A 20,916-nucleotide genomic window follows, 5' to 3' on the forward strand; every position below is an offset into this window, starting at 1 on the left:
AGAAGCCCAGGGCCAACCTGGCCTTCTGGCTCTAAGTCCTGAGTGTGCCCACAGACCCCCGGCCTTGGTCCCCAGGGAAGGCCACCCAGGACCCTGCCTCCCTGAAATCTTCCTTCCCCGAGGACAAAACTGGAACTGATCAAATGGAGGCACTAACGGAAAGCAGGGAGCCCATGTCTCTTTCTGTAGTCCTGTGACGCCGGCAGCTCCTTACTCTCGCTGGGCCTTAGTTTCCTTATCTGTAGAATGGGAGGAAGAGGAGAAGAAGCTTTGGGGTGGTCCTCACAGCACTGACACTCGGCATGTGTGAAAAGGCGTCTGTGAGGGCTTGACAAATCTTGCCTGAGCCTGGGCTTGGGGCTCCCACAGCTCTGATTTGGCAACCTGCTTCAGCCACTCGCTGAGTGATTTTAGGCACTGCATTTCCACACCTCTCGGCATCAGTTTCCCCATCTGTAAAATAACGATGATGACGGCACCTACCTCCCAGGCTTGTTGGCCTTTGGTTGTTGACCTTTGGCCCTGGCCTCACATTCACACAGACCTTGGATGTAATCTCCAAACAAGACTGCTGACCACACTGCCCGGAAGGGCAGTGACAGTATTTAAAGAAGACGGCGTTTATCAGACCACAGGACACCTGTGTCCCACTGCAGGCTCTCACTGCTTACGTGAGCTCTGAATTAAAACTTGTTATAGCTCCTCAAACTATCCTGTGAGCAGCACAATTACACGGTATTGTATTTGTGCGTACCTCGAAGCATTAACTTATTCATTGTAAGCATTTAAAATATACCTCCATTTTTGTAACTCTGGTGTCACTTATTCACTTTTTAGAATACCTGAACCTTAAAACAATGCCAGTGGAAGGGCCCCACGCCACGACTGTGAGACCTTGGATGGCAGTAACATGGTTCCTGGCACGAAATAAGCACCTAGTAAATAATAATAATAATATCAATCACATTTATGATCCACTTTACGGTTTCCAGACCTCTTGCACATTCTACATTCCAGCCTTCCACGCGCGGCAGGGTGGCTATGTGATTATTTCGTCCCAGTTTACAGATGCAGAAACTGAGGCCAGACCCCAAGGAGAGGGCTCCAGGGTGCGGACCGGGAGTGGGGCTGCGGGCTCGCTGTCTGCACTCGGCGGCTGGGCGGGACGGGACAGAGGGACTGGGCGGAGCGCCCGGCTGCTCACAGGTGCGTAAATACGCAGGGGAATCCTCGGCTCCACCTGGGTGCAGCGAGGAAATTGCACCATGTATGGGCAGCTACGTCAGAGGGGGCGGGCCCACTGCTGTCGCTGGGGGACGTCAAGTCCTCCCCTTTCCCCCGAAAAGGCCGCTCCCGGACTGGAGGAGGCGTCCAGAAGTTCGGGGCGGACTGGCAAAAGGCGGCGCGTCTGGAGAGGTGGGGCCCCGAGGTGACCGGCGCCACTGCGAAACGCCCGCGCCACCCCCCCAGTCGGAGTGGTTCAGCCCGAGAACTTTTCATTCATAAAAAGAAAGGACTCCGCAAGGAGCGAGTGAGTCAGAACCCAAGCCGCCGACGCGGACCCCACGGAGCAGCCAGCCCAGGGCATGTACCGAGACTTCGGGGAACCCGGACCGAGCTCCGCCGCCGGCGGTGCGTACGGCGGCCCAGCGCAGCCCCCGGGGACGGGCCAGCAGGTGAGAGAGACCCGACGCCTGGGGCCGCGAGTGGACAGCGCCTGTGACGCTGCGGTCCGCTCCCGCGCGCTCCGGGACTGGGGCCGGCAACCGGAGTAGGGATCGGGTCTGGGGGCTGCGGCCGAGGATCCTGCCCATTCTTCGCCGTCCAGGGGCACTTTCCCCCACAGCCCGGGGGAACGCGCGCGGCGGGCGGAACAAGGATCTGCGAACGTCCCCTCTCTCCCTCGCCCCCTTTTCCCTTGCTGTGTACTTACTGTCCCTCTGTCTCTGTTACCTTCTTTCTTTCCTTCTGCCACCGCTAATATTTCGGCGCATCTGCGTCAGAGGGAGCCCCTTAGTCGGGATTAGTCCTAGCTCCGATAAGGTCCCAGGGTCTGATCCATCTCGGACTAAATTCCCGGGACCTGAGTCTGGGCTGCGGCCGAGAGGTCCCCACGCAGGAGGGAGGTGGGATCATCGGCAGGCTAGCTCCACAGACTGGGAATCCTCGGCGCTGTCCGTGATCGTCCGGTGTCTGTCTGTTTGTCCCTCTCTACTCTGTCGCCAAGTCCCTATCCCCTTCTTGGCGCAGTACAGCCTGGTGGGCTCTGGGACACGGGTTCTTGACGCTTTACAGGATGGAGCCAATAGAGATCGGGAGGTGCCGGGACGTGCGCGGGGACATGCAGCGGGCAACTCCCGCGCGCCCCCGACTCTCGGCACCGAACGGCGCCCGCTGCCGGCGGGGGGTACCCGGGAGGCTGCAGGTGCCCATTTCCTGCCGAGGGGCCGCGAGCACGTGTCGCTAGGGGAGAGAAGGAGCGGCGTCCGTTCCGCCGAGTCACGGCGGCCGAGTCACGGTGGCTGACTCACTCGGAGCGCCCCTCCCTTCCTGGCCCGGAGCGGCCCGGGCCCCGACAACCTCGGGAGCTGGAGATGCCGCCGGCGGTGCCTCGGGCCCGGAACTGGGGTCACCGGGCCACTGGGCCCACAGCGCTGGGCCAGGGACACCGCCGTCTGGACTTGCCTGGGCTTGTGAGGCTCTTCCCGGACTACTGGGCGCCCACACCCAGGATCCAGCCCCGGGGCTTGAACCCAGGGGCAGGTAATCCTTGGAGCGCATACAATGCAGCCAGGCGTCCTGCTGGGCGGTTTCCATCTCATTTACTGGATTTCACCGAATCTAAGACCTCTTTGGTTAAAAAGCCCACCATTGTTTTGTACCACTAAATTTTTTTACAGTTACAATTAACCTGTGATTTCAGAGCTACTAAGGAGTATTTCTTGGCATCAATGAAGTGCTGTAATCCTCATCTATGATAATATTAGAAACGAGGAAACTGAGGCACGTTGATGTTAAATAACCTGCCCAGAGTCACCGCCAGTAAGTGGCTGAGCTAAAATTAGAACTGGGACAGCTTGAACCCAGAGCAATGGCTCTCGCCCACCACAGCCCTTGTGCACTGGGCATCTGCCACTTCCCAGGCTCTGTCACATACATTCTCTCTCCTGTTTCTCACAGCCACCCTCAGGGTTAGGAGCTGTAATGCTCTGTGCAGATGGGACTCAGGCAGGGTGCAGGAGTGGGTGAGAGCCCGGCTGCCTGTGGCACAAACCCCGCTTTCCATTTACTGGCTGTGTGTCCATGGACAACTGTTTTCCTGTCTGACAACGATGATACTGTTGTGCAAATTATATGAGTCAGTATTTGTAAAGTGGTTGGGACAGTGCCTGGAATTGACACTCTGTAAGTATTAGCTCTGATGGGGAAATGGAGGCACAGAGTGGTTATGTGACCTGCGCAAAGTCACACAGCTCATGAGCAGGGATTTGTCACCCAGTCAGGCTGACTGCCAAACTGGGCTCTTTCAGGTCTCTCAGAACCAGCAGCTGCCTTGAGGGTGGACGGCAGTGTGGCTTCTGTCCACTGGAAGCCCCTCCATCCACACAGAACTCATCCCTGGCCCTCCATTTCTTATCCCTCAGAAGTTCCACTTCGTGCCAAGCATCAACGCTGTGAGTGGCAGCCAGGAGCTCCAGTGGATGGTGCAGCCTCACTTCCTGGGACCCAGCAGCTACCCCAGGCCTCTGGCCTACCCCCAGTACAGCCCCCCACAGCCCCGGCCAGGAGTCATCCGGGCCCTGGGGCCACCTCCAGGCGTGCGTCGCCGGCCCAGTGAACAGGTAGGGAGCAGGGGTGTTGCACTGGTTCTGATGCCCACAGGGTTGCAGAAGAGAAGCTCGTGCCCAAAAGGAGAACACAGGCTTGGGGGGGAGGGGTAAGGTGGGGCCACTGGTGACTATTGGCCAAGGCAGAAAGTGATAGGAGACCCCAGGGGAGACCCAGGGGGCAAAGAGGTCACTTCTAGATCAGGGAAGCATATTAGGTGGAGGCATATTAGCCTAGAAGGATGGGTAGCAGTTACATAGATAGAGATGAAGGAAATGACATTCCAGTTAGAGGAGATAGCAGGAGGAAGAATGGAGGTGGGGGTGAGAATGTGTAAGGTGTACATGCGGAAAGGTGTGTGGGCAGCAGAAGATCTCCACCTGCTGACGTGTGGAGAGGGTGGTCTTATGCTGTCTGTATAGCTGGAGAGAGAACAGAGAGGAGAGAGTTCCCTTCAGCCGCTCGCTGCGTCTCAGTTTCCCTATCTCATTTAATCCTCATAAAAACTCTCTGGGGAATGTACTCTCGTTTTCCCCAGTTTACAGCCAAGGAAATGAAGGCACAGAGAGGTAGTCACTTGCCCAAGGTCACACAAGTAGTGAGTAATGAGACAGGTCTGTCCAATTCTAAAGTCAGATCCTAACCGCCAGGCCACACTGTCTCACCGGGAGCTAAGGGAAGACTTGAAAGTCTTGCCTCCTCAACCAGGGTTCCTGCCCGCACACTGCTAATAAAGTCCTTACCAAAATAAGTAAATGGGAGATAGAGTCTTTGAGGGAGTGGCTCCTCTTTCCCCTCCCTGGGGCATCTTGGTATATGAGACTGTTAGGTATACGAGACTGGGTGAGGTTTGCACGGAAAAGAGCTCACTCTGACAGCAGAGTAGAGGATGGGGAGGGAGGTCGGGGTCCTGGGAAAGGTGTGCCATCAGTCAGGGGAAGCTTTCCCACAAACAGAATGGCTGGCCTTTGTGACCAACTGGAAGGGGACTGTAGTGCGAGCCCCACAGGCAGCCTCCTGGACTTCCTTCCTTCAGCCCTGTCCTGTGGGTGTTCCTGGGTACTCCTAGACTGGGGCTGTGAGCTGTGATCTGGGTCCTTTTGGCGGAGGTGGTTTCCATCAGCTGGCCTCTCACTCAGTGTTGAATAGAATGAGTGGATTTTAATTCCTGCTCTGGAACCATAAACGAGTTATTCATCCTCCCTGGGCTTCAGTTCCTTACATGGACAGTTGGGTTAAGAATCTATGTAAAGCGCTGAGCTGGCACATAATAGGTTCCTGATAAAATAAAAACTTACTCAGCAGCACTCATTGGCCCTTCCTAGTGCTTACAGCCCCTGGGAAAGAGGCGACCTGGTTATCAAGAGATTGAAAAGAATGAGGGTCCTTCGAAAAAGAGTGGCCGGGTCCCAGGGGCTCAGAGGAGGAAAGGCCACTTTTCGCTGGGGTATGAGAGAAGGCTTCCTGGAGGCGGGGGCATCTTAGCTGGGAGATGAGGAGGGTTAAGGTTCGTGGAGTAGGGGGAGGGCATTCCGAGAGAGGAATCATAGGAGGCAAAAGCTGGGTGTCAGGAGGAAATGTGACTAATCCAAGCTTACTAAAGCGTGAGTGCGGGAACCGGTCGGGGTGCGGTGGTCCCTAAACCGCAGGCTGAGTCCTGCCACTGGGCCAGAGTAGGAGGCGAGTGCCCGGCAGCCAGTGGCTCTGGGTCCACCTCACTGCTCCCTCTCCCCCCAGATCAGCCCGGAGGAGGAGGAGCGCCGTCGAGTGAGGCGCGAGCGGAACAAGCTGGCGGCGGCCAAGTGCAGGAACCGAAGGAAGGAACTGACCGACTTCCTGCAGGCGGTGAGCACCCGCTGCTGCGGAGAGTTCCCAAGCCCCGGCCCACCGAGCCTCAGGGGGATCCCGGCTCCCATGAGCCCGCGGGACCACAAGGGGCGCCGGTATATGAAGTCCCCTCCCCCCATCTCCTTGTCGGAGGGGCAGTCTTTCGGAGAAAAGGACGAGGAAAAAGCGATTAAAAATGAGTTGCAGCGCGTCTCACTCCGAGGAGGGCAGTGCTTAAGCTTTGGCCGACAATCTACTTCTAAGATGCCCCCAGGACTGATGGGAGTCGTGCCCATTTTTCTCCCAGGGGCTCATGGGAGTTGTAGTCCAGACTTGCTGGAGACTCCCCAGCCCCCCTCTTCTCTCCACCCCCCTGAATCACCATCGTGGGAGGCTATGCGGTATTCAACCCTCATCTTCTTGACCGCCCCCCCCCAACCCTCTACAGGAGACCGACAAACTGGAGGACGAGAAATCCGGACTGCAGCGAGAGATCGAGGAGCTGCAGAAGCAGAAGGAGCGCCTGGAGCTGGTGCTCGAAGCCCACCGCCCCATCTGCAAAATCCCAGAAGGGGCCAAGGAGAGCGACACTGGCGGCACAGGCGGTACCAGCGGCACCCGCAGCCCACCAGCCCCCTCCTGCCCTGTGCCTTGTATCTCCCTTTCCCCGGGGCCTGTCCTCGAACCCGAAGCATTGCACACCCCCACACTCATGACCACACCCTCCCTGACTCCTTTCACCCCTAGTCTGGTCTTCACCTACCCCAGTACCCCTGAGCCCTGTTCCTCAGCCCATCGCAGGAGTAGCAGCAGCAGTGGGGACCCGTCCTCTGACCCCCTCGGCTCCCCCACCCTCCTGGCCTTATGAGGCACCCCAGCCCCCGCTCCCTGTAGGAGCCACCCTAGCCAACATACCCCTCCCCACCACTGGTCCAGCTGGCCTGGACCGTATCCCGTCCCCAACCTCAGCAGGTTCTTCTCCATCCTTCCAGATGAGACTGAGCATATTTTACTTTCTGGTAGAGCCAGCTTGAGGCCACCGAAGCTGCCTGCTGTTTCTCTAGAGCTGGCCTCTCTCGCACAATTTGCACGAAATCAGAGACAAAATATTTCCCATTTGTGCTAGAGAATTCCTGGCAGCCCCAAAGGACTTTGCAGATCCCTAGAGGTCCTCTGGAGCCCTAACCCTCTCCAAACCACCCTAGAGTCTTCATCACCCTCTTCCTATGATCCACCCGACTCTCCTCCTTGACAGAAAGTGATACTCTACCAGCCTAGAACACTAACTCGCCCAGCCCCACTGCCAGCAGCACCAGATGATTGAACCATGGCATCCTGCCGGCCCTCCTGAGTGGCACAGCTCAGGAGGGCACCAGAGGCTTCCATGAGGAGCTGACTTGCAGCCCCCAGCTCTGAGAAGTCTTTAGCTCCAGGGAATCCAAGCCTCCACAGCGAGGGCAGCTGCTATTTATTTTCCTAAAGAGAGTATTTTTATACAAACCTGCCAAAATGGAATAAAAGGCTTGAAGCTCTGGCCTGGTCTCATTGGACCCAGAGGCTAAAGGGAGAACACTTGGAACCAGAAACCCTAGGCTCCGGTCTCCGCTCCACCGACTGACGGCATGACCTTGGACAAATTCTTTGATATTTTTGGACCTCGACTATCTTATCTGACAAATGAGGCTACATCTGCTCTGCCTCATCTCCAGGACTGAGAGGAGGAAGACAGTGCTGTGGGGTGCAAGCCAAGATTATCCTCCTCTTGCTGGGGGCCCACAGAGCTCCTGCGTGTGCCACAGGAGGGCGCTGTCATGTCCCTTCCAGCCTCAGGGGAGGCTGCTAGTGGGTTCTAGGCCCCCAACACCTGCTTCCTGCCCCATTGTCTCGGACAGGAAGGAGCCGGGAAGGGAGCTGGAGCCACTTCAGGGGCCGGATCATGGCCTGTCCCTGGGCCTGATTGGGGAAGTCAGGGGGCTTACTACTGTCCCATATCCCCCCGCCAGGCTTGGGGTAACGGGAGAGTCAGCCACCTTAGTTCTGCAGTCCCTCTGGATGGAAATGGTACCCCGTCTCAACGTGCCCGCCCTCGTCCCAACCCCGGCGAGTCCCAAACAGACGCTGCCCAAGTCACCGGCTCTGCTTCCGTCCCAGTTTATTAGCCCCCACCCAGCCCCCAGCAAGTCCCTCCGCTCCAGCCTCCAGTCCCCCTGCTGCTCCGCCAGCGAGAGCGAGGGGCCCTCCTCAGTCCCAGGGTTTCTAAGTTCATGCCAGCGGCTCCTCGTGCGCAGCCGGAGTGGCGTCCAGCTCCCGAGGTCCACCGCAATCCCGGCGCTTGGGAAGCAATCCGGGCGGGCGTCGGCGCGAAGGAAGCTGCGCTCTCAGTCATCTGGGGAGCAGGCCAGGGGCAACTGATCCGGACTGCCCACGCTGCCGGTGCTGGAGCTTCCATCGCCCAGGTCGCGGGGTCCGCAGGGGGGCAAGGCGAGCTCGGGCGTCGGCCCGGCGCCTGAGCCCCCCGCGCCACCGGGGCCGCCGCGGGGGCCCCACTCCTCGCCCAGCGCCAGGCAGAGCTCCTTAAGCGCCAGGTTCTCCCGCAGCAGCTCCTCCTGGCGGCCCTCAAGCTCGGCCAGCTTCTGCCAACAACCGCCCAGGTCCTCGCGCACGGCCCGGGATGCTTGGGTCCCGAAGAGCTGCCACTGGCGCGCGGCGCGCCGCCCGCGCTGGCGCTCCGAGTCTAGGAAGCAGCAGAGGTCGCGCAGCTCGCGGTTCTCGGCCTGTAGGCGCCGGTTGAGTTGCTTGAGCTCGCGGATCTCGCCCAGGTGACCCTGCAGCTGCCGATTCACCTCCTGCATGAGGCGGCCGCGCTGCACCAGAGCCGCCAGGCGTGCCGCCTCCTCCCGTCGTAGACGCCGCACCAGCTCCTCCTTGCCCAGCGCCGCCATCTCCTCGTCCGTCAGCTCCTCCAGGCCGCCTGCCTCGGCCTCCATGGCTGCTCAGGCCTCTGGAGCATCGCCTGCCCGCCGCCGCAGCCCAGAAGCCCCACGTCGAGCCCGGCGCCGCTCAGGGTCGGGCTCCAGCTCCGCGGGCGGCAGGCTGCGGTCGAGGTAGTGTAGGCTGCAGCAGCCGCCCGGGGGTGGGCACGCGGCGGGGCGCGCGCCGGGGCGGGGCCTCATGACGTCAGGGAAGGACAGCCAATCCGGGAAAGCCTCCCCGGAAAGGGGCGGGGTCTGAGCGCGAAGAGAGCTACCCTTCTCCGCCCACTCCGGGCCGCGGAGTCCTAGACCGCCGCGGACAGTGGGACTCGGCGTCACCATCTTCCGCGCCAGTCAACCCCGAACTAGGTGCTTCGTACCTTCCAGTTCCAAACCTCCTCAAGCTCGAGCCTAGGCCTCTCAGCTCCTGAGAACCAAGACTCGGGCGTCGGCCCCCGACACTCCTGCCCAACCCCCGACGGAACCCAGATGGATCGCCTTTCCATCCTTCCTAGCTTAGCTCGAACTCGAGTCTCGGCTCACTGAGCATCGCTCCCACCTCCTTGGAACCCTGAATCCAAACGTCCTGGCTCACCATCAGCCTACCCTCCCTCTCTCGGAGCGTTTCCTGCCTGGGGGGAGGAGCATACATGGGATTCATTTGTTCAATAAACCTTTGTTGTGTGCAAGGCTCATGCAGAAATGAAGTTGACTAAGATCCTAATCCTGTCCTCAAAGAGATAGTAATCTGGAAGGGGAAACAGGCTGTGTTAAACAAGAAGCAAATGGAGGAGGCGTATGGTCTGAGGGACTGCCCTGAAAAAAGGTTTCCCAAAAGAGGTGATATCTGAGCGGTTCTGAAAGATGTATAGACTCTGCGAAGTAAAGAGAAAGTTATTTCAGGGAAAGAGAAAGACACAAAGAGAAAGAGAAAGGTGAAAGACACTGGTGCCTGAAAGGGCCTAGCTGCTTTCGGAATAGTGAGAGTAGCTTAATGTTTTTGAAAGGCAGGTGCCTGGAGAAAGGTAAGTGGAGGTGGGGGGAGGCAACAAAAGTAGATGAAGGCCAGAATCTTTTTTTGTATGTGTGAGGAAGATCCGCCCTGGGCTAACATTCGGTGCCAATCCTCCTCTTTTTGCCGAGGAAGATTGGCCCTGGGCTAACATCCGTGCCCATCTTCCTCTACTTTATGTGGGACGCCGCCACACCATGGGACAAGCGGTGCGTCAGTGCGCGCCCGGGATCACGAACCTGCGAACCCCAGGCCGCGGAAGCGGAGGGCGCACACTTAACAGCAGCACCACTGGGCCGGCCCCCGATGAAGGACAGATTCTTAAGGGATTTCAACACTAGGCTGGAACATTTCCACAGGCCAGTAAGGATTGTAAGCAGAGGAGTAACATTTTAAAATATGCATTTAAAGAAAGATTGTTCAGACTGCTTTGTGTGGGATGGACCATGGGAGGTGATGTAGGCAGGGAGATTGGTAAGAACACTGTGTCAATGGGCAAGGAGAACTATGCAGATGACTGGGCTGGGAGGGTCTGTGGGGATGGAGAGGACAAAACAGATACGAGAATTATTCAGGAGGCAAATCAGCAGAACTGAATGTGGGAAGAGAGGAGTCTGGGAGAAAGCCCAGGTTTCTGGTATGAGAACTGAGTGGATGGTGGGGCTGTCACTGAGATAGGAACATAGAAAATGAAACAGATTGGAGAGAAGGAAAGGTCTGCCTAGCTTTTGAGAGGCCTCTGGGGAGAGACAGCCTGGGCAGAGTCGCAGAAAGGCGGCCCTCCGGATGTGGATTTCCTGGCAGAGCTCTGAGCTGCAGAGTAAGAGAGGTCATTACTGAGTTAGTGGTGAGAGGGTGGTTTAAACCATGGGAGCAGGTGCCCCACGCCCAGGAAAGGTGCTCATCCGCAGGATGGACTGAGGGGTTCCCAGCAAGGGCCTTTGGAAGTCGGGCCAGACATCTTTTTTAGCAGAGAAAAGATTTGGGATAGAGCCTTGTGAAACCCCTACATTTAGGATACAGGTCAAAGTAGGGAGGCCCCGAAAAGAGCAGAGAATGTGGGAGAAACACCAAGAGGAAATGATGGGGGGAGGCTGCCGGGGCAGGGGAGACTGGCCGGAGGTCTTGCCTCCCGACGCCCTCCCGCAAACGGGGCCCGGATGGGGGTGGGGATGGAGAAGACTGGGATTCCCCCTTCCGCTGGGAGGAGGGGCTACTCCACCGCCTCCGCCTCTTCCCGCGCCGCTCCTGCCCCCACCCGCTCTGTCCCGGAAGTGGTCCTTCTCTGGCTCCGGGTGCCCGGAGCCGAATCTGGGCGCTCCCGGAAGTGGCCCGGCGGCGGCGCGCCCGGCCCGGGCAGTGCTGCCTCCTGTTGGGGCGCTGCGGCCGCGCCCGGGGTCGGGCGTCGCCATGACCAGTGAGCTGGATATCTTCGTGGGGAACACGACCCTCATCGATGAGGACGTGTATCGCCTCTGGCTGGATGGTTACTCGGGTCTGTGGGGGGCTGTCTGGGGAGCCCGTCGGGCGGAGCGGTTGTTTGGGGTGGGAGAGGGGCGGGGCCCGGACTTGACCATCCCATGGAGAAGTGGGCAGCGGGAGTAAGTCATGTATAGGGGTCGGGGCGGGAATCCCTGGAGGGCGCCTCGAGTCAGCGGAGCGGGGCTTGATGCTAGCGCCCACTCCCCAGTGAGCGACGCGGTGGCCCTGAGGGTGCGCTCGGGCATCCTGGAGCAGACGGGCGCCACTGCAGCGGTGCTGCAGAGCGACACCATGGACCACTACCGTACTTTCCACATGCTCGAGCGCCTGCTGCACGCACCGCCCAAGCTGCTGCACCAGCTCATCTTCCAGATCCCCCCCTCCCGACAGGCGCTGCTCATCGAGAGGTGCGGACGCCAATCTGTCTGACCATATACCCATTTTGCAGGCTGAAACTGAGACCCAGGGAGGGGTGGGACTTACCCAGGCCGTGAGAGAGTTGGGAGCAGAAAGAACCACACCCAGGCCCTGCCAGGCCCTCTTTCCCCTCCTTTATGGAAAGTCAGTGGTGTTCTCTGCCTCCACGCAGGTATTATGCCTTTGACGAGGCCTTTGTGCGGGAGGTCCTGGGCAAGAAGCTGTCCAAGGGCACCAAGAAAGACCTAGACGACATCAGCACCAAAACGGGCATCACCCTCAAGAGCTGCCGGAGACAAGTGGGCACCGCACCCCCCAACACAACATCCCATCTACAGTCCCCCCTTCACCTCATCCCTTCGACCACTGCCCCAGCCTCCTCCCCCACCTCTGATTGTGGCAGCTGCTTCATACCCATGCTCCTCTCGTCTTGTTTTGCTGCTTGCAAACCATCCTCTTCAGCCAGAGTGAGCTTTCAGAAGCCCAGATCTGACCATAGCTTTCCCCCACTCATAAACTTTCGTGGGCTCCTACTCCCTTGTGGATAGTAGCCACACTCCTTGGCCTTGACCTTCATCCTCTCCTGTGATGTGGTCCCTGCCAACCTCTCTAGGCTGACATTTCCTCATTCTCCGGCTTTCTTTTGCTCATGCTGCTCCTCCCTGGAGGGTACTATTCTCGGCCATATCTACCCCTTGAAATCCAAGGCAGGGGGTCAGATGCCACCTTCTCCACAAGCCTTTTTGGTGGTGCCAGAGAGAAGTAACCCTTCTACTGGGCCTTTAGTGTCTTTGCTCTTGTTTCTGGTGAGCTCCCTGCATATGGCTTAGCATTCGCTCATTTTTGACTTCCTGGGCCTTAGCCGGGAGGGTCAGTTCCAGCACAAGCTCATGATGCTAAAATGGGGGTGAATTCAGAGATAGGAGTGAGTAAACATTTATCCAAGGCAAGATGGAAGAAGCTGATAGACATTTGTTGAATTGATGACAGGTATTAATGAATAGTTTGTGGAAGGAATAACAGATGCTAACTCAGCATATGTTAACTGGATAGGTGTGTAGGTGAAGGAGAGATTTCAATAAACAGTTTATTGGGGGAACAGCCTCTGACCAGTCCTCCCTCCTCCCCAACTGCTCTGCAGTTTGACAACTTTAAGCGAGTCTTCAAGGTGGTGGAGGAAATGCGGGGCTCCCTGGTGGATAACATCCAGCAACACTTCCTCCTCTCCGACCGGCTGGCCAGGTGAGGGGCCAGGCGAGGAGCCAGCCTTCTCCCCATCCTGCACACTCCTTCCCTGGGCCCTGAGGCTAGTCTTCCTTCCCCACCCCCACCCCCTTGACCTCCTGGCTGTTGGGGGCTGGTCATCCCACTGCTGGTCTGCACTTTGGATCAGACCAGCCTGGGTTCAAATCCTAGCCTGGCCACTTACCAGCTGGGCTATTGTGAGGTGCTGCACGGAGAGTCCATGGCACAGCCCTCGCGCTTAGGAAGTGCTCAGTACATGGTAACTGTTACCCTGTGGTCTCCCGCTGTATCCCTTAGGAGACCTGGGCTGAAACCTCTTTGCACAGATGAGGAGGCCCAGAGAGAAGTGACTTGAAACACGTCACACAGTGTGTTAGGGCAGAGAGAGGCCAGAACTCGGATGCCCAGCTGATGTCGCAGGTAGGAGCTACTTCTAAGAAGGAGTCTCAAGCCCTGACAGGCCCACTCCCCGCTCCCTGCAGGGACTATGCAGCCATCGTCTTCTTTGCCAACAACCGCTTTGAGACAGGGAAGAAAAAACTACAGTATCTGAGCTTTGGCGACTTTGCCTTCTGTGCTGAGCTCATGATCCAGAACTGGACCCTTGGAGCTGTTGGTGAGGCCCCCACTGACCCAGGTGCCCGGACACCTCCCCACCCTCCCTGGGCCTGGTTCCCCGCCCGCAGTTTCCCCTGCAGGCCCCAGCATCCTTTCTTTAGTGCCCTCACCTCAGCCACCTCTGCTCATAGTCCAGTGTCCCCACACACACGTTGTCTGCAGACCGAGGGCCCACTACTTCTCTGTGGCCTGGGGCAAGTCACTCCACCTCTCTGACACTCCGCTTCCTCTTCTGTCTCGTGGGGTGCAATGATGGGGTGGGCGGGGAAGGCTCAGGATATCACAGGAGGGGTTTTTATCCCCTACCCCAACTCCCCTCATGGGCCTCACTCAGACTCCCAGGTGGATGACATGGACATGGACTTAGACAAGGAGTTTCTTCAGGACTTGAAGGAGCTCAAGGTGCTTGTGGCTGACAAGGACCTTCTGGACCTGCACAAGAGGTGACCCCGGGGGGTCCATGGGGTGGGGCCTGAAGTGGGGGCCCAGGCGGCTCTAAGCTTGACCCTGTCTCCCTGCAGCCTGGTGTGCACCGCCCTCCGGGGAAAGCTCGGTGTCTTCTCTGAGATGGAAGCCAACTTCAAGGTCTGTGGCCTAATCCAGCCTGTATCCCTTGGGCATCTTCAGCCTCCAGTGCACTGTCCCACTGGGAAACTCTGCTCATGCCCGGGATTGACCGGCAGGTGGCGCTGTTGCGCCCCCCCCCCCCCCCCCCCGCCTGCGTGTGAGGGGGGAGGCTGCTCCTAAAGTTGGAAAGTTGGGGAGTTATTTGATTGAGGGAGGTGGATAGATTTGGGGAGCCCTCCTCCAGCCTCTGGGCTCAACCCCCAGCTTCTGGGACAGAAGGCAGAACTCCCAGGCTCCCTGCCCCACAGAACCTGTCCCGGGGGCTGGTGAATGTGGCTGCCAAGCTGACTCACAATAAGGATGTCAGAGACCTATTTGTGGACCTTGTGGAAAAGGTGAGCTGTCCTGCCCGCCGCCCTCTGATCCCCAACCTGGCCTGTCCCTGGGCTGGACCAGTGCTACGTGTTCCCTTGGGCCCACAGTTCGTGGAACCCTGCCGCTCTGACCATTGGCCGTTGAGTGACGTGCGGCTCTTCTTGAATCAGTATTCGGCATCGGTCCACTCCCTGGATGGCTTCCGGTGAGAGACGCCAGGCCTCCTGTCCAGCTTGGCCTGGCCCCAGCCAGCCTCTTGCCAGAGCCGAGCCCTCCTGCAGTGGTGGGGATGCAGTGAACATCAGCCGTTACTGTTCCCATTGTCATTGCAGGCACCAGGCCCTCTGGGACCGCTACATGGGCACCCTCCATGGCTGCCTCCTGCGCCTCTATCATGACTGAGGCCCCTCCCACCGCCAGGCGCACACTGACAATAAAGTTGCCATAACTTTGGAGGAGCCTGTGCGTGGGTACGTGTGTGGTCCAGTGTGGGAGTCTGTGCAGGTGTGCGCGCGTGTGTCTCTAAGTATCATAGTGTACGTGTATAAGGATGTACGTGTACGTCGGCCCCGCAGGAACTAGGACGTGTCCGGAAACGATGTCTAAGTTCTCCCCATCCATTTCCCCACCCCAGCTGAGTCCACTTGGAAGACAGGAGTTTCATCTTGATTTATTCCATCCATAGCAGGAAGATTGGGAGGACAGGCCAAGACCTTGGGGAGGGGCCAGCAAGGAGGCAGCTGGCACAGCAGGAGAGAGCTGAGGGGCAGCCAGGCGGGCTCAGGGAGGGCAGGAGACTAGGCGCCTGTTTTGTGGTAGTTGCACTCGGGCAGTGAGCGGGTACTTGGTGATGCCACAGGCATTGCTGCCTCGGTGTAGCCGGAAATAGCCCTAGGAAGTTAGGGGGCATCAGAAGGTGGGGAGAGGCCTGTCCTGCCCTGTCCCTTCCATAGATCACACTCACCTTCTCACCCCAGTTGGCCCCCCAGGAGTTCTTCAGGATCCAGTATGGGGTGGAGTGGCGAGGACGAGGACGAGATGAGCCTGCCTCTGCCCGCCTGCCCTCCACACCAAAACCCACCAGCAGGACAGAATGATCCACGTGCCGGGGGTCACAGGTGGTGGGCGTGGCCCGGATCACACCCGACTGGTATTGCTGCAGTGGTAGGGGCAGAGGGGCTGAGTTTGGGGCTACCTCCCCTATATGCCCCTCCCCCGTTCCCTCCCCTATCCTACCTGCAGTAGCTTCACGTTGATGGTCACGGTGATGGGGCCATGGGTGGCCAGGTACGAGGCGATTGCTGGCGGGAGAAGGTGCCATCAGGCCCTGCCTGCCCTGTGCCCTCTGCTCTCGGCTCATGGGTGCCTCTCTCTCTCCCTTGCCACATTCCCACCCACTCCATCCCTCCATCTGTGTCTATAGCCCAATCTGTCCATCCCTGTCATTCTCCCCCCACGTCCGCCTGTGTCTCCAGCCTGTCCGCACTCTGCTCGTTGTCCTTCAGCATGATGAAATCCTGGATCCAGGCCACCTTTTTGTGCTTATTGGCCAGGCACTTGTGGGGTTTGCCTTTCCCCTGGAATGGGTAGTCCTTTTCACTGGCCAGGCCACCTAGAGATAAGCAAGGCCAGGATGGAGACCCGGCTCCTGAATGTCCCCCAGCCCACAGCTGCCCTGAGAGGCAGGGCACTCACTGTTGTTGAGGACCGTGATGAATGCATCCCAGACGAAGCCGCCCCCGCAGCCATTCCCACAGCGGTCACAGTCGAGCAGCTCTGGTGTGAGAAGGGACAATGCGGGTGACCAGGCCCCAGGCCCCCTTCCCTTCCCCAGTCACACATGCCCCCCTCTTCCAGCCATACGCTGCACAGAGAGTTCCACAGACGGTTGCCATGTGATGCCCCACAGGGCCTCGATGTTGCCCACGGTCGCTATGGCCCAGCAGCAGTTGCAATTTGCCTAGCAGTGAGAGAGTACGGGCAGGGTAAGGTGTCTGGACCTTGCCCCTCCCTCCCTCCCACCACCGGCTGGACTGAGCCAGGCTAGGTGGAGGCAGATACCTGGTTCTTGATGGATGAGATGACACCGGCTGCCTTCCGCCAGTCACAGGTCCGGGGCACTGGCTCTGACTCCCCCCACTCTTCAGACTCTACCTTTCTGCCCAGGCTGGGGACCCCTGCAGCTGCCCTCCGATGCCCATAGTGCTGGCCAAACTCCTCCTCTGTGGGACAGATGGGGCCACCAAGGTCACAATTTTGACCCTTCCCTCCCATATTCTGCCTCTCCCACTCCAGCCATCCACTTCCTCAGCCATTTGAGTCCCCATAACACCCTGGCAGACAAAGGCAAGGATGCTGAGGGCTAGAGAGAGGCCCGGTTCCTTGCTGGGTGCATTCCCCTGTAGCTGCTGCCTCGCCCGTGAGCTGGAGTTCCTACCCCTGCTCTCTCTGATGTGGGGCAAGCAGCCAGGCCTCTGGTCCTTAGCATCCCTCTCTGGGAAACGAAAGCCGTAGGTCTGCCCTGTCCATCTGCTAGTATACCTGGAGAAGGCTCTGCTTCCCCACCCATCACCTAGGGGCCGGGAGGGGTCCCAGTACCTGTAAGGTCACTGAATGGAGTCACCCCAAACTCAGCTGTGCCCAAGTCCTCCTCCTGCAGCCGCTGAGCCTGGGCCAGGTTGTGGGCAAAGATGTTCAGGCGGCGAGCATACTCTGGACCAAAAGGGGGTTGTCCTAGGCTGACTTTCAAGCCCGCAGGGACAGGAAGTGGCCACTGGCTGAGCATCTTCTCACCCACACACCAAGGTGAGCACTGACTCCTTTCCTATGGCTCCTGCAGGCCCCGCTGCAGACACCTGGGCTAAGGAAACGGCTCCCAGCCCACTTGGGGTTGGGTTTTCCCAGGAGGCAGGAAGGGGGGCGTCTCTGCCCACCCCCGGGGGAAGCCAACTAAAGGGTCTGAAGGCAGAGTGACTCAGAAGGGAAAGTAGGTAGTTGGAGCCGGCTTTCTGCCAGGTCACCTCCTCCTCCACCACCTTCGCTTCACACCTCAGACCGCAGGTCCGGAGCTGGAACGTGGTGGGGGTGGGGGAGGATGGGGGACAGGTCCACAGCCCAGGCAGCCTGGGCTGAAAGGCGCCCCCAGACAATCCCTCTACGGGAGATGAGACACAGAGAGGGCAGGAGCAGGGCTGGCAGCTCCTGGGGGTGGTGAGAGAGTCACCTTGGGGACAAAATGGGTATCCTTGAGTGTTTGCTGAATGAAGTCATGACTAGATAGTGGTCTCCTGCCCACTGCCTGGGGTCACAGGAAAGTGGCTATGGAGGGGAGGATCCTCTGAGACTGGGCAGACCCCCAGCAGCTGCCACCTCCTTCCAGATTCATAGCAAAGAAATCCTGTCGCCGCTTGTGGACTCGGGAACCAGGGAGTACACCCCAGTCCTGCCGCTGTCCTGCCCATTCCCCACCCTGAGCCTTGATTTCCTCATCTATTAAATGGGAGAAGGGGCGTTGGACTGGAGATGCACGTGCCCCCTGATACCTGCTGGGTTTGAGTAACTCCGGTTGTACTGGATCTGGAATAATGTGAAGACCTCCTTCAGCTCCAGCGGCCGGGGACCTGGGTCCTGGAGGGAACCAAGGGTGGGAGTGTGGGGGGAGGTAGGTGAGAAGTCATCTCTGGACTACACCTCAGCTCCCAGCCATGCAGACTGGGCTAGGGGATCAGCCGGTTAGCCCGCTGTCTCCCTGTGTGAGCGTGGACTCATCAATCACCTCTTCAGCCTCAGTCACTCCCTCTGAGAAATGGGAACAAGGCAGTTGTTTCTGAAGGGGTGAGCCCCAGGCATGGGGCCTGCAGAGGGAAGGGTATGGGGAGCAGGTTGGGGGCACTTACCTGGCCCCTGAGGGAGCCCTTGACGCCTTGGGCTGGACCTGCCACCAACAGAGCCAGGAGGCAGGAGAGGTGGACAGTTTGTGCCATCGTGCCGCGGAACAGAGTGCCAGGGGCAGGAAGCTGTGCAGGCCAAGTTGGAGGGGCTGAGAGGGCGGAGCTGGAGAAACCACAAAGGGGAAACTAGGCTGGGAGGGGGGCCGACCCCAAGAGGCCTTCAGGCTCTTGTCCCTGCCTGGCCCTCTGCCTGCCCGCTCCTCACTCCACCTCTTTCTCTTTATTCAACAGAGGCTGTCTGCCACCCTGTTCCGGGCAATTCTAGGGATGCAGAGATGGATCTGTCCTTAAGGAGACAGGAGGAGACAGATCCTAAGTGGGCAGTGACAATATAGGGCCATCAGTGCTGTGAGCGGGAAGCCTAGGGGGCTACGGGAGCCACGGGCTCCTGACGACTGGGGGGGATGGAGGGTGGTCAGTGCCCTCTGGGGAAGCACTCTTGCTCATCCTGCAAAGCTCAGTCAGCTCAAGGGTCACCTCCAAGAAGCATTCCCTGCTCCCCATCCTCTGCTGTGATCTGCGGCCCTTGGAGGCCCTGCTGTGCCTGTGCCTGCTTGGCATCTGCCTCCCACCCACCCCAGATGTGTCTGATGCCCTGCGTCCTCAGCGCTGAGGATGAGGCCAGCACAGAGCGGGCTCGATGGGTGTTTGTTGACTGAACAATTGGTCATCATGGGTTTTAAACAGGAAAGTGCAGGGTCCTGGGGACAGCAAATGGCAGCTACTGCCTCCTTCTGTTCTTCATACCTGTCACAGTCAGGGGATGGGGATGAGGGGTCTGGGTGAGCCTGAGAGGGCATAAAGATGGCAGAGTTGGCATCTCAGGCAGAGCAGGGCCAAAGCCTGTGAGGCCAATGGCTGGGCAGGGGTGTTAACACCCATTACTGCTGCCTTGGTTCTAATGGCTCCTTGGGCTGGGCGTCTCCCTTATGTGCCTCCATGCTGGGAACCAGGCCCCCAGGATGAGAACCAGCACCCAAGACCAGAGATAAATGAGAAAAAGCTGGCTTTCTAAGGGTTGCATGTGGATAGGAGAGAGGGAAAGGGAGGAGGGATCTGATCCTGGGATTCATTCATTCACGTGCTCACTGCCTCATTTCTTCATTCATTAGGAATCTTCCCAAAGCTGTGAGGCCTCATTTTGCTGCGCCCCTTCCCCTACCCCAGATAGTTAGCCAAGGGACACCCCTATTTAGAAAAAAGAATGGTGCTGCCTTTACTAAAATGCAGTAGACAGACCATCCACAGAGGGGTAACTGGCTCCCTGGTTCTAGATCCTAGCTATGTGGCCCTGGTCTTGGGCCATGTGTGACCTATGACAAAGGCCCCGTGTCAGCCCTCAGAGCTGGAGGTCCCTGTGTGGGCACCAAAGGGCGTCTATTATAAAACCTGACTCTTGTGGTGGGGGTTGTGGAAATTTGGGGGAGGAGGAACTGAGGTGTGGGACTGGGTGGCCTTCCTCTTTGATCCTCTCCTTCCCTCCCTTGAATGTGAGCTCCATGAGGCCAGGAGATTTGGGTCATTTTTCCATTAGTGCTGTGTCCCTGGTGCCTAGCACAGAGCCTGGTCAACAGTGGCCACTCAGTAAACATTTGCTGAATGAATGAATGAACTTACCCACTGGCTCACTCATTTGTGCATTCATTTGCTCATCCTGCAGCTCCTGGCTGGCACCCAGTGAGGGCTGGGCTCAGGGCCCAGGGGGCTCACTGCCTTGGTAGAAGAGAGACACCAACCAAGATAAGGCCTTGTGAGCCAGTGCAGAGGGGATGAGAGCAGGGAAAGTCGTTAGGGTCCCAGAGGTCAGGAGAGGCATTCTGAGGCGGCAACTCCGAGTGGCAGGCACACCCAAGCCTAACAGTGCAAAGATGGAGGCTCAGGTCCAAGTTTGAGTTGCCAACTGGGCATCCAATCGTCCCCCTCTGGGCCTCTGGGCCTCATTTCTGAGTGGCAGCAACAATTCCTTTGAGTGGAATGACCCTTTGTGGAGCACCTACGACCCTGGCTGGCACGGAGCAGGTGTTCAGATGGTCGGTCCTTAATGCTCTACTCTGGGGGCAAAGAGCCCAGACAGTCTTGGAGTCAGAGGGACTTGAGTTCAAATCCTGTCCTTACCACTCTGGCTGTGCCTGGACAAATCTCAGCCTCTGTCATCTGTGAAATGGGGTGTTAACGGCACCGCTTCCCTGGCTTGGCAGGAGGATTACATGAGGTGCACGCTGCTGCCTGGAATGGTTAGATCTTGATAATCGAGAGCTATTATTCTGGGCTAGCCCCGGTGGCCTAGTGGTTAAGTTCATTGCACTCTGATTCAGTGGCTCAGGGCCGGGGACCCGGCTCCCAGATGCAGACCTACACCACTCGTCTGTTAGTGGCCATGCTGTGGTGGCAGCTCACATACAAAAAGAGGAAGATTGACAGCAGATGTTAGCTCAGGGCAAATCTTCAGCAAACAAAACAAACCAAATAAAGAGCTATTATTTTTACTATTTTTTAATAGCTTTATTGAGATATAATTCACACACCATAAAATTCACTTTTAGAGTGTACAATTCAGTGGTTTTTAGTGTATTTGCATAATTGTGCAACCGATACCATTATCTAATTTCAGAGCATTTTCATC

General features: G+C 58.2%; 5 protein-coding genes across 7 annotated transcripts in view; 2 read left to right on the forward strand and 3 right to left on the reverse strand.

Moving 5' to 3' along the window:
- Positions 1 to 2,350, reverse strand: part of DRAP1 (DR1 associated protein 1) — a 21,712-nt gene extending 19,362 nt beyond the window's left edge. Inside the window, exon 1 of the mRNA XM_058526380.1 lies at positions 1,934 to 2,350. The gene's annotated coding sequence lies outside the window, so the exon portion shown is untranslated. The remainder of the gene's footprint in view (positions 1 to 1,933) is intronic.
- Positions 1,379 to 7,189, forward strand: FOSL1 (FOS like 1, AP-1 transcription factor subunit). The gene is made up of 4 exons (XM_058526374.1): positions 1,379 to 1,676; positions 3,645 to 3,842; positions 5,566 to 5,673; positions 6,104 to 7,189. Exons 1-4 carry the CDS (start codon positions 1,587 to 1,589, stop codon positions 6,521 to 6,523), a joined length of 816 nt encoding a protein of 271 aa, XP_058382357.1. The 5' UTR covers positions 1,379 to 1,586; the 3' UTR covers positions 6,524 to 7,189.
- CCDC85B (coiled-coil domain containing 85B) lies at positions 7,106 to 8,768 on the reverse strand. Its single transcript, XM_058526381.1, has one exon. The coding sequence runs from the start codon at positions 8,640 to 8,642 to the stop codon at positions 8,034 to 8,036; it is 609 nt and encodes a 202-aa protein (XP_058382364.1). The 5' UTR covers positions 8,643 to 8,768; the 3' UTR covers positions 7,106 to 8,033.
- Positions 8,769 to 10,972: 2,204 nt separating this feature from the next.
- FIBP (FGF1 intracellular binding protein) lies at positions 10,973 to 14,796 on the forward strand. Of its 3 annotated transcripts, none has more exons than XM_058526384.1 (10): positions 10,977 to 11,134; positions 11,330 to 11,528; positions 11,711 to 11,837; positions 12,680 to 12,780; positions 13,266 to 13,420; positions 13,736 to 13,844; positions 13,923 to 13,986; positions 14,277 to 14,363; positions 14,451 to 14,548; positions 14,676 to 14,796. In XM_058526384.1, the coding sequence occupies exons 1-10, from the start codon at positions 11,050 to 11,052 to the stop codon at positions 14,743 to 14,745; spliced, it is 1,095 nt and encodes a 364-aa protein (XP_058382367.1). In that variant the 5' UTR covers positions 10,977 to 11,049; the 3' UTR covers positions 14,746 to 14,796. The 3 variants fall into 3 exon arrangements, 2 of the variants coding, with proteins under 2 accessions (XP_058382367.1, XP_058382368.1); XM_058526385.1 differs by having other exon boundaries at positions 10,978 to 11,134; positions 13,266 to 13,399; XR_009216235.1 differs by lacking the exon at positions 14,676 to 14,796 and having other exon boundaries at positions 10,973 to 11,134; positions 14,233 to 14,363; positions 14,451 to 14,532.
- Positions 14,797 to 15,015: 219 nt separating this feature from the next.
- CTSW (cathepsin W) lies at positions 15,016 to 18,395 on the reverse strand. The gene is made up of 10 exons (XM_058526383.1): positions 18,240 to 18,395; positions 17,886 to 17,970; positions 16,942 to 17,055; positions 16,405 to 16,565; positions 16,207 to 16,303; positions 16,039 to 16,119; positions 15,830 to 15,955; positions 15,580 to 15,644; positions 15,308 to 15,499; positions 15,016 to 15,234 (listed from the first exon to the last, which is right to left on the reverse strand). The coding sequence occupies exons 1-10, from the start codon at positions 18,324 to 18,326 to the stop codon at positions 15,124 to 15,126; spliced, it is 1,119 nt and encodes a 372-aa protein (XP_058382366.1). The 5' UTR covers positions 18,327 to 18,395; the 3' UTR covers positions 15,016 to 15,123.
- Between the last annotated feature and the right edge of the window lie 2,521 nt (positions 18,396 to 20,916).

The sequence above is a fragment of the Diceros bicornis genome, chromosome 31 (genome assembly GCF_020826845.1).
Source record: "Diceros bicornis minor isolate mBicDic1 chromosome 31, mDicBic1.mat.cur, whole genome shotgun sequence".
Classification (NCBI taxonomy): Eukaryota; Metazoa; Chordata; class Mammalia; order Perissodactyla; family Rhinocerotidae; genus Diceros; species Diceros bicornis.